The sequence below is a fragment of the Ixodes scapularis genome, unplaced genomic scaffold, assembly GCF_016920785.2.
Source record: "Ixodes scapularis isolate PalLabHiFi unplaced genomic scaffold, ASM1692078v2 PGA_scaffold2__306_contigs__length_199485367, whole genome shotgun sequence".
NCBI classification, from domain to species: domain Eukaryota; kingdom Metazoa; phylum Arthropoda; class Arachnida; order Ixodida; family Ixodidae; genus Ixodes; species Ixodes scapularis.
The window spans coordinates 171,266,887-171,282,508 of record NW_024609857.1 but is presented as its reverse complement, the minus strand read 5'-3'; the positions used below and the strand labels follow the sequence as shown (position 1 = coordinate 171,282,508).

Here is a 15,622-nt window from a genome sequence, read left to right as displayed (position 1 = left end):
GGATTTTTTTAGTGAAGACAGCGACACTCGCAACGGTCGAAAAAAAAAAACATCATGTTAAAAATTTGTGTAGAACCATGTTGATAAAAATAAGCCTTGACAGGAGACAATGATCCAAAAATATTTGCAGTTTCTTTTTTCTATTTGATGCATTGAGTTCTGATACAGTTGAATTTTGTTTTCAACTTCGACACATTTAATAACATGCGTGGCATTAAAAACATATATCACTGAGAGTGGAAATTATTTGACCTTAATTGGTGCAATACAACTAGCATGCGTATAAACAGTACAGGATAATAAATGTGTTAAAAGAGCCTCGGTTCGTTGTGTGCGTGTAAATAAATTTACCCGCCCCCCTCTTTGTTCTTTGATTACACGCACACAACGAGCCTCGGTTCGTTGTGTGCGTGTAATAAATCCCATCCCCCCCCCTCCTCTTTGCTTGCGTGTATGGCACGCAAGCAAAGGGGAATTTGAGGCCGCAAGTACTTAAGTAATCAGTGAGCACACATTTTACTTCCCGTTTTAGGTAAAAATTCACTTATTATTGGAGGGTACAATAATTATGTGGACTAAATGATAACGAGGATCATTTGAAATGCGACCCTTGTATAAATCTGCTTTTTTGTGTGCGTCGTCGGCTGCTTCAGACTCGACGCAGCGCTGTCAAGTGCTATCGCATGTTATTTGAAGTGACTCACCAAAGGAACGAGAGAATGTGCTCCTCTGCTGTCTCAGGGGGCGAACCGCTGTGGTGAGAATTTTACGGGGACAAGCTCGACCTCTCAAACTGGTCGATAAGGTCATGGCACGCCAGCCGTGCCAAGCGGAAGTTCTTGCGAAACTATAAAAAAAAGTGAACATTAGAGAAAAGACGGTGAGAGTGCAGGCGAGCTGGTGGTAGCTAATCATGTCGTATTACACCTGAGACTGCGGTGGAAGAAATCGGAAGAACTTTCAGTAGAAGGAACAGACACAGAGAACGTCTCAAACTCAGCAAACTGGTTTATTTCTCAAACAGCCTTTAAGTACCCACGGAACTTTTTCCCAACCACACTCTACAGATAAACTCCTTTGTTGCAGACATTTCAAACCGGATGGATACAAAAGATACAAAACAACCCACACATGGGACGAGGACTTAACAATGGGACACTGCGGATCATCGCAGTGACGTTGACAGAGATATGTCCCGAATTATCCTAACAGTCGCGTCAAAGCGCACAAAAAAAAAAAAAAAAAAAAAAAAAAAAAAAAAACCACACACAGGTGGTCTCTAAACCGTGGCAACGCACCCAGACAAAAAAAAAAAAAAAATAAAAAAAAAACCACAACTAACACTTTTTTTTTTTTTTCCCCTTTCCTTTCTTTGGGAAAACACACCCAAGTGATCTCGAAATCGCGATCACAAGCACATTTAAAAAAAAAATTTTAGATGTATATACACATATACATTGTCTCTCCCCCACCTTCTTCTCGTAAACCGAATGCGTTCGTTCAAAGTCTGAGAAACTTTTTGGAGTTGCGTCCAAGTTGCATCGATGCTTGGCTTATGCAGTTTCCGATAGAACTTATTCTTATTGTTTCTTTAACGACCCTCTTAATGTCATTTCGCTCTTTATGCAGAACTTCTGTCTCTGACCAATGCGCATTACAATTATTGCATTCCTCTATGTGCTTTGCTATTTCGGAGTTCGGCGCATGCGTGCGTACATTTCTCTGGTGTTCTAGTAACCTGTCATTAAGGCATCTTGAAGTTTGTCCCACGTACTTAAATCCACATGTCAACGGAATCTCATACACTACACTCTCTTTGCAAGGAACTGAAGGTTCCCGATGGGCCTTCTGACAACCCTTGTGGTCCGACAGAAAGGGCGTCAACCTGCTCAATTTTAAATCTGAAGAAAAAACTACGTCCACGCCGAACTTTTTTGCGAGAGCCTTTAGGTTGTGGGAAATCCCGTGGAAATACGGGATTACTGCTATCTTCTTTCTTGCTTCCTTTTCCCGTGGTTCGTTGTTAAATTTCAGTTCTAATTGTCTTTTAATGAATTCTTCTTCATAACCGGCAGATTCTAGCCTCCTCCACTGTTCTTTCACAGCACTACTCATAAAATGAGCGCATGATTTACCCAACGCGTTTGTTACTAAGGACTTAACTACCCCTGCTTTAACCGACTTGGCGTGACAACTCTTTCTACTTAACACAGGTTTTCCGGCTTTTTTCCCGTATTCCCAACAAAGACCTTCTTCGACATGTACGCGTAAATCTAGAAACTGCAGGATCCCATTTTCAGGTTTTTCAGTTGTAAACCTAAGCTCCGGAGCTGCTGTTTTTATAATCGATTCCAAAACCTGAGCCTCATTCTCTCGAAAAGCGCAAATAAAAATATCATCCACGTACCTTTTAACAATGCACCCATTCAAGTTATTTTCTTTAAGTGTTTCACTTACGCTACTATCTAAGGTGTTAAGATAGATTTCTGCTAACATCGAAGCCACCGAAGATCCAATGCATACACCATCTTTTTGAACATATTTCTGCCCATTATATTCAACAACTGTTGCTTGAAGGTACAAATCAAGAAGTGAAAGGAAACTGTCGACGGCGATGCCCGTCCTGGACTGAAAGTTTACCAGGTTTAACTCTAACACTTGCCGAACTCTTTGCATCAAGCGCACTTTCTCAAGCGAATAGTATAGGTCCTTAATGTCCATTGACATTACAGTGCATTGTCTTCCATGAAAGCCCTCTAGAACATCAATTAGTGCCTCTGAATTTCTCAGTGAAAGACTCCCCTCCAGTTGAATTACATTCAACCCTCTTTGCAAAAATTTCGAGACGCTACACTGCCACGTTCCGAATTCGTTGATTACTGTGCGAAAAGGCATATCCGGTTTGTGATCTTTCAAAAAAAATTTTAGACTTAACGAAGACCTTGTTTGGTTAACTACTTGTTTTGCCAAATTATCCATCTCATCTTCCTTGAAGATTTCAACAATATTCTTCTTAATTTTCTTAATGTTCCCTTTCCATTCAATAAAGAGTGCGCCGAGGGCTTCGTCTGCCTTTCTTCTGAACACTGTCTCGGGAAGGACACCGAACATACCACTTTTGTCTTCATTGAATGGAAAGGGAACATTAAGAAAATTAAGAAGAATATTGTTGAAATCTTCAAGGAAGATGAGATGGATAATTTGGCAAAACAAGTAGTTAACCAAACAAGGTCTTCGTTAAGTCTAAAATTTTTTTTGAAAGATCACAAACCGGATATGCCTTTTCGCACAGTAATCAACGAATTCGGAACGTGGCAGTGTAGCGTCTCGAAATTTTTGCAAAGAGGGTTGAATGTAATTCAACTGGAGGGGAGTCTTTCACTGAGAAATTCAGAGGCACTAATTGATGTTCTAGAGGGCTTTCATGGAAGACAATGCACTGTAATGTCAATGGACATTAAGGACCTATACTATTCGCTTGAGAAAGTGCGCTTGATGCAAAGAGTTCGGCAAGTGTTAGAGTTAAACCTGGTAAACTTTCAGTCCAGGACGGGCATCGCCGTCGACAGTTTCCTTTCACTTCTTGATTTGTACCTTCAAGCAACAGTTGTTGAATATAATGGGCAGAAATATGTTCAAAAAGATGGTGTATGCATTGGATCTTCGGTGGCTTCGATGTTAGCAGAAATCTATCTTAACACCTTAGATAGTAGCGTAAGTGAAACACTTAAAGAAAATAACTTGAATGGGTGCATTGTTAAAAGGTACGTGGATGATATTTTTATTTGCGCTTTTCGAGAGAATGAGGCTCAGGTTTTGGAATCGATTATAAAAACAGCAGCTCCGGAGCTTAGGTTTACAACTGAAAAACCTGAAAATGGGATCCTGCAGTTTCTAGATTTACGCGTACATGTCGAAGAAGGTCTTTGTTGGGAATACGGGAAAAAAGCCGGAAAACCTGTGTTAAGTAGAAAGAGTTGTCACGCCAAGTCGGTTAAAGCAGGGGTAGTTAAGTCCTTAGTAACAAACGCGTTGGGTAAATCATGCGCTCATTTTATGAGTAGTGCTGTGAAAGAACAGTGGAGGAGGCTAGAATCTGCCGGTTATGAAGAAGAATTCATTAAAAGACAATTAGAACTGAAATTTAACAACGAACCACGGGAAAAGGAAGCAAGAAAGAAGATAGCAGTAATCCCGTATTTCCACGGGATTTCCCACAACCTAAAGGCTCTCGCAAAAAAGTTCGGCGTGGACGTAGTTTTTTCTTCAGATTTAAAATTGAGCAGGTTGACGCCCTTTCTGTCGGACCACAAGGGTTGTCAGAAGGCCCATCGGGAACCTTCAGTTCCTTGCAAAGAGAGTGTAGTGTATGAGATTCCGTTGACATGTGGATTTAAGTACGTGGGACAAACTTCAAGATGCCTTAATGACAGGTTACTAGAACACCAGAGAAATGTACGCACGCATGCGCCGAACTCCGAAATAGCAAAGCACATAGAGGAATGCAATAATTGTAATGCGCATTGGTCAGAGACAGAAGTTCTGCATAAAGAGCGAAATGACATTAAGAGGGTCGTTAAAGAAACAATAAGAATAAGTTCTATCGGAAACTGCATAAGCCAAGCATCGATGCAACTTGGACGCAACTCCAAAAAGTTTCTCAGACTTTGAACGAACGCATTCGGTTTACGAGAAGAAGGTGGGGGAGAGACAATGTATATGTGTATATACATCTAAAATTTTTTTTTTTTAAATGTGCTTGTGATCGCGATTTCGAGATCACTTGGGTGTGTTTTCCCAAAGAAAGGAAAGGGGAAAAAAAAAAAAAAAAAAGTGTTAGTTGTGGTTTTTTTTTATTTTTTTTTTTTTTTGTCTGGGTGCGTTGCCACGGTTTAGAGACCACCTGTGTGTGGTTTTTTTTTTTTTTTTTTTTTTTTTTGTGCGCTTTGACGCGACTGTTAGGATAATTCGGGACATATCTCTGTCAACGTCACTGCGATGATCCGCAGTGTCCCATTGTTAAGTCCTCGTCCCATGTGTGGGTTGTTTTGTATCTTTTGTATCCATCCGGTTTGAAATGTCTGCAACAAAGGAGTTTATCTGTAGAGTGTGGTTGGGAAAAAGTTCCGTGGGTACTTAAAGGCTGTTTGAGAAATAAACCAGTTTGCTGAGTTTGAGACGTTCTCTGTGTCTGTTCCTTCTACTGAAAGTTCTTCCGATTTCTTCCACCGCAGTCTCAGGTGTAATACGACATGATGAACATTAGAGCTTGAAATTTTTATCGTACTTTTGTTCTTACCTCTTTCTCCGAGTAGTTTCGCACTATAAAAACATAGGCCTTGACCTTGGGCACCGTACAAGGGCCTCAAAGACCTCGGCAAACTTCGCTTCGTAAACACGGCCCTCGTCGTCGTCGTCCGAGGTGCTGCTGTTGTCGCTGTCTGCTAGCTACGCCAGCAGCAATGACGGTGCCGCCCCTAACATTAAACGTCTTCGTTTCAACGACATTTGACCTCAAACTGGAGAGTACAACACAACGGTGACGGCGTCGAGACTGACGGCTCTTTTTTGCAGCCCTCTTTCTGCGGAGTAGCTGCGTTCCCGCCGGCCGCTTCCGACCCAAAAGCAGAATGGCGAAATGGCTGGAATCCCGCGACCAATCGGCAGCCAGATCTCTCGCGCGCTCCCACTTCCAAGCCAGAGCGTCTCAAACCGCTCCGATTCGGAGGGCGGCGAGAATCGGAGCTTCGAGAGCGCTCCGAAAGAACCTGCCGAATATACTTGGAGCGCCTGGCATCGACCTGCTGAATGCACACCGGCTATTCAGAGCGCTCCAAGAGGCTGAAAAGCGACCAGCCGAATGTACCATTAGATTGACTGTCCATATCTTGAAGGTGGATGCCTAGCCTGGGGAGGGTTGGTGCGCCGATACACTTGAGCCGGGTCCACTGGTACCTCTCCTTCCAACTTGGACGGGGTCTACTGGTGTCGTTTCTTCCGGATGCTGAAACGGTAGACTTGGAGGCAGCTTCTCTGTAGCAAGAGTTTGAGTGACGGTTTCAACCTCCGCTGCTGTGAACCACGCTGCTGGCGCCGATGACTCGCACGAGCGGCCTGTGAGGGACTCAGGGGAACCAGATGCGTGTAACGTAGAACCCAACGATCGCCTCCGGATGTGGTCCACGTGCCTGCGAATTTCTCCAAGCGTCGTTTGAAGGAGCGAAGACCGAAGACCAAGCTGCTTGAGAAGCATTCCCTCCATCCTCCTTGGCTTCCCGCGAAAAGTCAGGGCAAACACTGGTTGCCCTTCAACAAAGTGGCGTGAAGAGGTTGTCTCTTCCTTTCCTTCCTCGCCTTTTCTCTGGTTGCTTGTTTCTGGCTCTGGTGTTAGCCGGTTAATGTTTGACGCAAGTTCGCGACCGAACATAAGCAGTGCAGGCGTTTTTCCTGTCGAAGTTGTAACGGTGGTATGCTGCCTGTAGAGGCATCTTGCCAGTCTCACCAACAAGCTACCAACTTTATCCTACTGAAGCGCTTGTTTCAGTTCATAGACCATGCGCTCAGCCTGGCCGTTGGTGGCGAGATGGTAGGGTGCGCTTGTCACCGCTTTTATTCAATTTCGGTTGTAAAAGTCGAGCCCCTCTCTTGATACAAAAACGGTCCCATTGTCTGACACAATTTTCTGTGGAAGGCCAAAAGTCGCGGAAATAGCACGCAGTTCACGAATAACAGCTGTGGAGGTTGCCGAAGTCACTGCTCTCACCTCCAGCCATTTGGTGCACGCATCCACAACAACGAGGAACATGTGTCCTTCCATCGGTCTTGCGAAATCAAGGTGTATCGTATGCCATGGCTGAGATGCGTGCTCCAAGATAGGAACTATTGCCTTCACCGGTGTACGCCTGGATTCATTCATTCTCTGACGACACACTCAATGTCCTTGTCGATCGCAGGCCACCATAAATAGCTCCTGTCTGTTCCTTTCATTGACACTACGCCTTTGTGCCCAGCGCGTAGTAAATCCATGGCTTCCGAACAAACGTAGACATAAAGAAAAACTCTCTAGAGAAATTTACGAGGCGTATATTATAGAAGGTCTGGGGGAACAATGCGTGAGCCATCATTCTGTTACTCTATCTAAGAACAAAGTTTCGTTTTTAAACGCTTCGCTGCGCTAAAGCGATTGCCCCGCACCCTAGTGTTCTTGTGCCATGAGCACGTGACTGTTTGTTGTATGTCCTCTCTTTCTTCTCTTCTGGATAGACTATTAAACTATTCAGTTGTGAGTTCAGCGTCTATCCTGTCGCCTGTATTCTTCGACAGTTTCCTCACGTTGTTCGTGGACTTTAAACATGTATTTTCATTCGATCTTAACGTTCTTCCTTTGGCATTTTCCACTTTATGTTTTTTTGTTGAAAAAATGTTTTATAATAATATCATACCTCATCTGATCTCTAAAACGGAACATTCCTAGATCTTTATTCATATAATTTTGCAGATCAGATTCTTCACTTAGGTAACCCACATTTCTTATGATCCTTTTTTGGACCGGTTCTATTTATAGTTATAGCTATATGGCACACTGTCCGTAGACTGTTATTTCATATATTGATGCCCAGTGAATTGTATATCATTCTTAGTATCGACCAAGGGACCAAATCTTGTATGTAATACACCCGCGCCATTAATATCCTTACTTTTTTTACAAATTTGCTCTACATGGATGTCCTATTTAATATGTTTGTCTATGTGCATCCCTGGGTATTTGGCAATTTCAGGGTATTTGAACGGAACGCATGAGCAATTATTGGAATTGTGTTCATGTATTTCTATTGGTAATTCAGTAATGGCTTGTTTTCTCTGGTCCCTGAAGCATAATAGTTGTGCTTTAGGAACGTTTACAACAATTTTAGGGGGAACATTCTGGTAATTTATCAATGTATTTTTATACCGTCTCTACAGCTACTCTGTAATCTTTGTGGGCATATAAAATTACTGTATCGCCTTCCAATTCAAAGAGCCTATTTTTTATATTTGACCTGGGCTATCGTTAACGTATAAATAAAAAAAAATGAAAGACGTTTACAGTCCCCTGTAACGCCGAATTAGAGCGCAGCTCTTGAGGAGGAGGAGGGGAAGGTACGGAGAGGGGGCTATGCCCCTCCTTCTCATTCGTACTCTCCCCTCGTTCTCTCTGGCTCCCCTCCCATTTAGCGGGAAAAGTTTACTCAATCTCTCTCTAAATTTAGCGCAAACAATTTCTCGCTAAGCTTAGCGGGGAACTTTTTCCGCTAAATCAAGTGGGGAAACTTTTCCTCAAAAGGGAATGTTTTTTTCTTTTGAATATAGCGGGGAAATTTTTCTGCAAAAAATAGCCTGAAAACGTTTCCGCCAGATTTAGCGGGTACGTTTTCCCGCTAAATTTAGCGAGGAATTAAATTTCGCGTAATTTAGTGGAAAATGTTTTCCGCTAAATTTAGCGGGGAACTCTTTCCGCTAAAATTAGCGGGGAAATTTTTTCGCAAAATTTAGCGGAAAATATCTTCCGCAAAACTTAGAGAGAAACTTTTTGCGCGAAATTTAGCAGGGAAGTTTTCCTGCTAAATTGAGCGGGGAAACTTTCTCGCTAAGTGTAGTGGAACATTTTTTCGCTATATTCAGCGGGGAATTTTTTCCACTAAATTTAGCGTGAAATTTTTTCCGCTAAATTTATCGGGGAAATATTTTCGCTAAATTTAGCGAGAAAGTTTGCTGCTAAATTTAGCGGGCCAATTTTCCCACTAAAATTAGCGGGGATTTTTTTTCGTTTAATTTAGCAGGAAAATTTATTCATAATGCAACGCTCGGTGACGTCACGAGTGACCTTCATAACGTCACACGTGACGTCACGTGTGACGACATTATGGCAAGCGCCCCATTATGCAACCCGCGGTTACGCCGACGCCGACGGCGACGCCGCTCAAGCCGGAAACGGGACGCTTAAAGGTACGTTTACCCTAGCGGGTCCGCCAGCGAATCCGCCCAGCTTTTGCTGTTGGGGCGAAACGCTGGGCGGAAAACGCGGCGGCGAGGCGAACGAGGCGTTTCGCTGACCGGAAGTGGCATTCTTGCGCACCGCGACGCTGCCTGCGTCATGAGTAGGCGTTCTTCCGGGAGCTGCAACGCCCGGGATTGCCCGGGAGACACAGTCGGGGTGGGAACTCTCGCGCCTCCTCGTCATATTTGACGGGATGTTACGAGAACAGCTGCCGCAGCCGGCGCTGCCGCAGCCGCTCGAAAGAAATAGATGTAAGCGCAACGCGATCGTCGCCGCCACCGCCGGGAGCGGATCCGCTCCCGCGGCAGCGGATTTCTTCTCAGGTGTGAACGTACCATTAGAGCTGCGCTCAAAAAGTAGGCGACCGAGTACTGCACTTTTGCGGTACTTCCATATTGACTTTTATTTATCTGTTATATTTTGAGCCTATATAGTCGCACACTCTGCTACCTGTCATAAAGATAATTATAGAATAGGTCATCCATTTTTTTTTTCGAATACCAATGATGTGTATTCTATCTTGCAATATATTCTGGTTTATTGTTTCAAAGGTCCTACTGAAGTTTCTGAATAAAGCTAAAACGTACTACTGTCCTTATTTTTATTTACACAGTCATAAACGTCTTCTAACAGGTAACTGGTTCCTATATGCACCCTGAATTCATATTGTGTACGAGTTAATGGATCATAATGTGTAATTTAGCTTCGATGCAATTTATCAATATATTATTTTTATTTTAATATTGATTACAGACAGTAAGCATACTGACCTATAATTACTTTTTCTTATTTTTTGCATATTGCCGAACAGTGAAAGTCTTAAGTTTCATGGGAATATCGCCACTAGTAAATATACAATCGTATAATTGTAGTACTGCAGGCTTTACCACATTGACATGGCTTCTAATATTTCTACACCTTATTTGGTTTGGCGCTTTGCTTTTTTATTATTAAGATGTTTAACAATTTCAATCAGACCACCGTCACTCATTTCGGGGTAAAAAAGTTAATTACTATTTCTTATTTAATTGCTTCGTTTCTCTATTTCCATGCAGCAAATCATTTTGATTCATTGTACATATTCCGTATTCAAGCCATATGCTAGCACTTCTAAGTCTGGTTTTGGTTCAAAGTTATTTTGGATTGCGTCCTGAATAATTTTCCTTTTTCTTTTTTTTTTTTTTTTGTCCTAACAGTTTGTCCAGCACGGTCCACTATCTCTGGCCTCAGGAAATTTGGTCCAATAAAAGTTCCTTTTTGTGGATCTTATCAGCACTGCCACTTGGTTCCTACTTTTTTTTTATTTCCTTTATATCTGTAATTATATGAAAACGCTTAAGTAATTGCAATGCTTTTGTTCTTACTTTAATCAAGTCATCAGTTCCTTTCGTCACCCACTGTTTGTCTTGTTTACGTTTTTGTGCCGTATCTTTCAGTTGATTTTGCATAAAAATATTTTTAACAAAAAAAAAATGTTCTCGATTTCTTTTTCTTTAGCAACTTCGTTTCAGTCCATGTATATCGCTCAACATCGATCAACATCAACATTGATCGATGATCAACTTTCCTATTGTTAATATATGAGCAATAAGTATTTTTTTATCTTCGTATCTTTATAAAAACCGCAGTAGTTGCTGCTACGATGTAATTATCAGCTAGTTATTTTCGAAAATGACCAGCACTTTGGACTGACCATCTCTAGTTCGCATGTGCATATGGTATACACACGATTGCGTTAGTTTCCCTCGTGATATTTTTTTTTTCTATTGTAAACTCATATATTATGGATTCCAATCTTGCCTGTGACAAGTCATCTATGTATTTATTAGTCGGCAAACTCGTTTTTCTGGTGTTTATGTTAATTTCCCCTAGAACTATCATGCAAGTATCTTTTCTGTCATTTAACTAGTTATTAGACTATGTCATTTAAGTAGACTGGGTCTGAGCCCCCTCTGCATATGCAGAGGGGGCTCAAACTCAGTCAAGCCGCACCCTTGCGGCTTTTTGTCAGAGCTCCTTGCATCATTTGTTTAGTACTTTGTACTTGGTGATGTCAAATAAACTTTGATTTGATTTGATTTGATCTAGATATTCATTTACATTACCAGGAGGTGCTCTGTATATGCCTAGTATGGAAGTCTTCAAATTGTTATATTCAATTTCAATATAAAGAGCCTCATTTGAACAAAAGATAAATGTATTGCTTTTGGTTATCCTCCATGTATTTACCATAATAATGAATCATTTTCCCTTCCTCTCATCTCTACTATGTGAAAACACCTAGAAATTAATCTGAAAAAACAAGATTTCTTTTCCAGTTTAATATTGGTTTTCGAAAATACAATTACGTCTTTATTATACAAGTACGGTTTAACCAAACTGTTTATTTTATTGAAATTATTTCTGAGACTGTGAACAGTGGTGTGCAGGAGATCAAAGCAAAACTCGTCTACAGTATCGTTTATACTTTCCACCATTCCTCACAAGAGGATTACGTTTGTTTTCGGTCCGTGACAAATCAAATAGGAAGCGCAACTAGCAGATGTATTTTTATTGTTTTTCCAGTGTCACATTCCTCTTCGATTGAATAAATCAATCAATAAATCAATATTTTATTTCACATCAAGAGTTGATACAGGCTGCAGGAGCAAGAAGTAAAAAATATTTGACTTCACAAGGCCCTTTGCAGCATTGCAATTTGGCGCACGGCGAGAGCTAAAAATAGAAAAAAAAAAATAGAAAAAAAAAAGAAAAAAACGAAACAAAAACAAATAAATAAATAAATATATACTTTCTTTATTTTTAAATGATGCGTTCGCCAGGAAAGAGGACAGGGCAGGTGATGAGAGCAGATAGAATGACTTATGGAGGCCGAGCCGGCCAGTGGGGCCTGGCGCGAGGTGGTCGTGCGCGTCACTGTCCCGTCGTCGTCTTCGTCTTCCTAACAGTAGCACCAGTGAATAAGAAGACAGAGCACACTCACATTGACGCACAGACGAACAAAGGATCCGGATGTATATATATGTAATGGATGTATGTATATACATATATACAGGGTGCTTTTTTTTTTGTTCTTATACGTTCGTTAAAAAAACGTGAAAACTACACTAATGCGGTTTGTGCAGGTGAGTTATACGGCGAGGCGGACATTATGTGAGTGACTCATCTTTGGGACAATCCGGCTAATTAATTAAATTCGTTAATTAACTTTCTAATTAGTGAAAATAGACATGTGGTTCCAATTAGAAACTTGCTGAGCGTCATCCAAAACCCCTAAATCAGTCATTTTCAGACAAACTTTCAGCGCGTAAGAAGCGTAGTAGCGCACTAAAGTTACTACTCGTTACTAATTACAAAGTTAATTAACGAAGTTTGATTAATTAGCCGACTTGTCCCAATGATTAGCCACCCACATAATGTCCGCCTGGCCGTATAATCCACCTGCACAAACCGCATTAGTGAAGCTTTCATGTTTTTTTTTTTTTTTTCTTTTTTTAACAATCTACTGAACCGAAATTTCGAGCTCACTAAACAAGGCCGGGCGGATAGGCGGGAAGCTGCAAAACCAAAAAATTTCACTCATAAGGCGATATATCCAACGGATCGCCGTATTTTTCGGGAAAGAAGTGCGCGATTGAGCCCGGCCGACGAGGCCGACGAGACAAGCACGTCACGAATCCCATTCCCTCTCCTCCTCGCTACGTCCCGTAGAGCATGTGAACCGAAGCGAGGAGGAGAGAAGCGAGGCCTCTTCTCCTCATTCTCAAATTCTCCCGGAGGACATTTACGTCAAGGAACTCGCTTGATCGCGCCCTTCTTTTCCAAAAGTACGGCCATCCGTTTGAGATACTGATGCACGAGTGATGTTTTGGAGTTTGTAGCGTCCGGTTCAATAGTTTTGCAGCCCCATTTTGCGAAATCTAAATTTCGGTTCAGTATCCCTTTGAGAACAAAAACAAACACCCTGTATCCTTACACATATACATACATACACACATATAAAAACAAATATATACAAATTTACACATACTATATTTCAAGTGCCGGTATATTACAGTTAACAGGCTAGTAAATATTACAAAATGCAATCGATACACGAAAGCCGCTGTAAAAATAATACACGTTTTACAACAGAAAATAATACTCGGAACACTCAATCTCACAATACCTGCAAAATTTTAATGTAGAAAAATATGTCTAATTGTACCAAAATTCAGTCTTTCAAGCTCGAGAAGACTTGAGCGCAATTTAATGTTTTTGTATAAATGCGTTCATGGTCGCGTTGATTGTTCAACCCTCACTTCAGCTATTAATATATTACCGCGAGTACCTTTGAGAGTAAATCGCACTTTCCCAGTTAAAAACAAATCAACCTTTACAGTCTCATGAACTGCATCCAAAAATTTTATAACATGTTCACTACAACCAGCATCGACATTTTCAACTCAAGTGTTCAAGCGTTTAGGCGTTCACTAATATACATTATTTGTTGCAAGTGCCGTATATTTCTTGCGTGCTCGCCTTTTGACTATGTGCATAATTACTTAGGCTACACGCCGTTCATGCGCACGGAAAATAAAAAAAAAATAAATAAATAATTATCAAATTAGTATTCTGAGGTATATTTAGGGACAAGTGGAAGATTATGCCTGAGCATGTGAGACCCGTAATTTGTACGATTTAAGGACATTTTCCGACGCTCCCCTTCACGTATGTCGTATATCCTAAAATTATGAGTCTGGTTTGAAATTTGTTCGAGGAAAGGCTCACTAGAACGAAGGGTACATCTGAATCGCGTCGGTAGAGCACACTCATATATGTTGGAGGCAGGTGTTAGACGTAACTCTTTAAATAGTGGAGGAGTATGTGTTTCAAAGGGAACGTTGAGTATTACGCAGACGGCCTTTTCTTTCAAGAACATGAAATTGGTTGATATTTGCCATAGTTGTGGGACCCCACACTAAGTTACAGTAATCAAGATGCGGTTGAAAAGGCATCTTTCTTATATAATCATTTTTCTGCGACAAGGTGAAAAATGTTCAAATTGGCATAGTTTTCCAAGCACTCCTGATAACTTTTTAAGAAGCTATATCAACGTGGTAATCCCAGGACATATGTTCATTAAAATAGACACCACTTCTTTCAACATTTTGAACAATTTCGATAATTGAGGGGTCAAAGATAATATTCACAGGAAATAAACATGCCTATTCTTAGGTTTAAAAAGGACAGCCGTACTTTCCTTGCGTTTATGGCTAATGAGTGAGCTTCACTCCAGTTGTACAGCTTCTTTAGTGAAATATTTGTTTTAGATGCGGAGCATCTCTTGCTCGGGTCAATGTCCCGCGGCGTCGTAGTCCGCACACACACTACGCATGCGCAACTCTCCTCCTTCCCTCTCTCCAACAGCTGCGCGTTACTCTCTCCGCTCTCCCTCTCTCTACCAGCTGCGTGCACTTCGCGTGCGTTCGCTTGTACTCACACCGCGCGCGCATGCGCAACTCTCCTCCTCTAGTCTCCTCTCTTTCAAGTGTGAATATAAGCAGCGGTAGCGCGCTGCGCGCGTTTAGTTCACCGCTGTTGACTCCACTTCACTCCGTTCTTCCGATGAAGCGTGATGGAAGCAACAGTCCCGTCAGTTAGTGGGTTGGCGCAAGCAAGCGTCAGCACCACCCCACAAACTAACAGCAACGCTACGTCCACTGAAGACAAAGCTGCGCAGCGAAGGGCACGCGACGCTGAGCGCAAACGCTTGAAGCGAGCGGCAGACCCTGTACTACGGCAACGAGAAGCGGCGTCCATTGGTCAACGTCGAGCGGCGGATGCTGAACTACGACAACGTGAAGCAGCGGCGGTTCGAGAACGTCGAGCAGCAGAACCTGAGGTTCGGGACCTTGAAGTTCAACGTAAACGTACGAAGCGAGCGGCGGAACCCGACCTTCGAGAACGGGAAGCCACGTTGTTGGAAACTCCGCGATGCTCCGGATCACCCCATGGTTCCCCTCGGGAAGATGGTGTAATTTTATTCACAAGGTGCTCCACTTCGATGTCTGAAAAAAAAAATAAACTGGTATCGTCGGCACAAATGAGGGAGGAGGGGTTTGCTTATATTGACAATGCAAATGTATATAGATCAAATAACAAAAGGCTTCAAAGGCTACCTTGTGGTACTCCAGCTCTAAATGGCCTGAACAGAAGAACTGTGTACATTTATTAGAAACTTTTGCCGACAAAATTTAAGATACGATTCTAGAAGAAATAATGCTACGCCACGAATTCTATACACCAACTCATGTTTACAAACAAACCGGAGCGCCCCTAGCGGACGCCACCGGCGCCGCGCATGCGCGGTGGATGGTAGTAAAGAAGCCCGCCGTCGCCCATAGACAAACCATTGCATTGCGTTGTTTTCGGCGTCGGTGGGAGTCCCCGTGCTCTTTTTCGCGTTAGAATTGTTGATTTTACGTCCTCCTAACAATGTCTGACTACTTGAGCGGCTTCAGCAAAATTAAGGAGGCAAACCTTTGCGTGAATAATGTGACTTGCGGCGATTCATTTCACGTGGACGCCGCAGAATGGGCGCTA

The 15,622-nt window shown here is 42.1% G+C and overlaps 1 protein-coding gene across 1 annotated transcript in view; it reads right to left on the bottom strand.

Moving 5' to 3' along the window:
* Positions 1-1,471: 1,471 nt before the first annotated feature.
* The window catches only part of LOC121836656, a 73,522-nt gene continuing 59,371 nt past the window's right edge, over positions 1,472-15,622 (bottom strand). Inside the window, exon 2 of the mRNA XM_042291616.1 lies at positions 1,472-3,122. Within this exon, the coding sequence (XP_042147550.1) occupies positions 1,501-3,122 (1,622 nt within the window). The 3' untranslated portion in view covers positions 1,472-1,500. The remainder of the gene's footprint in view (positions 3,123-15,622) is intronic.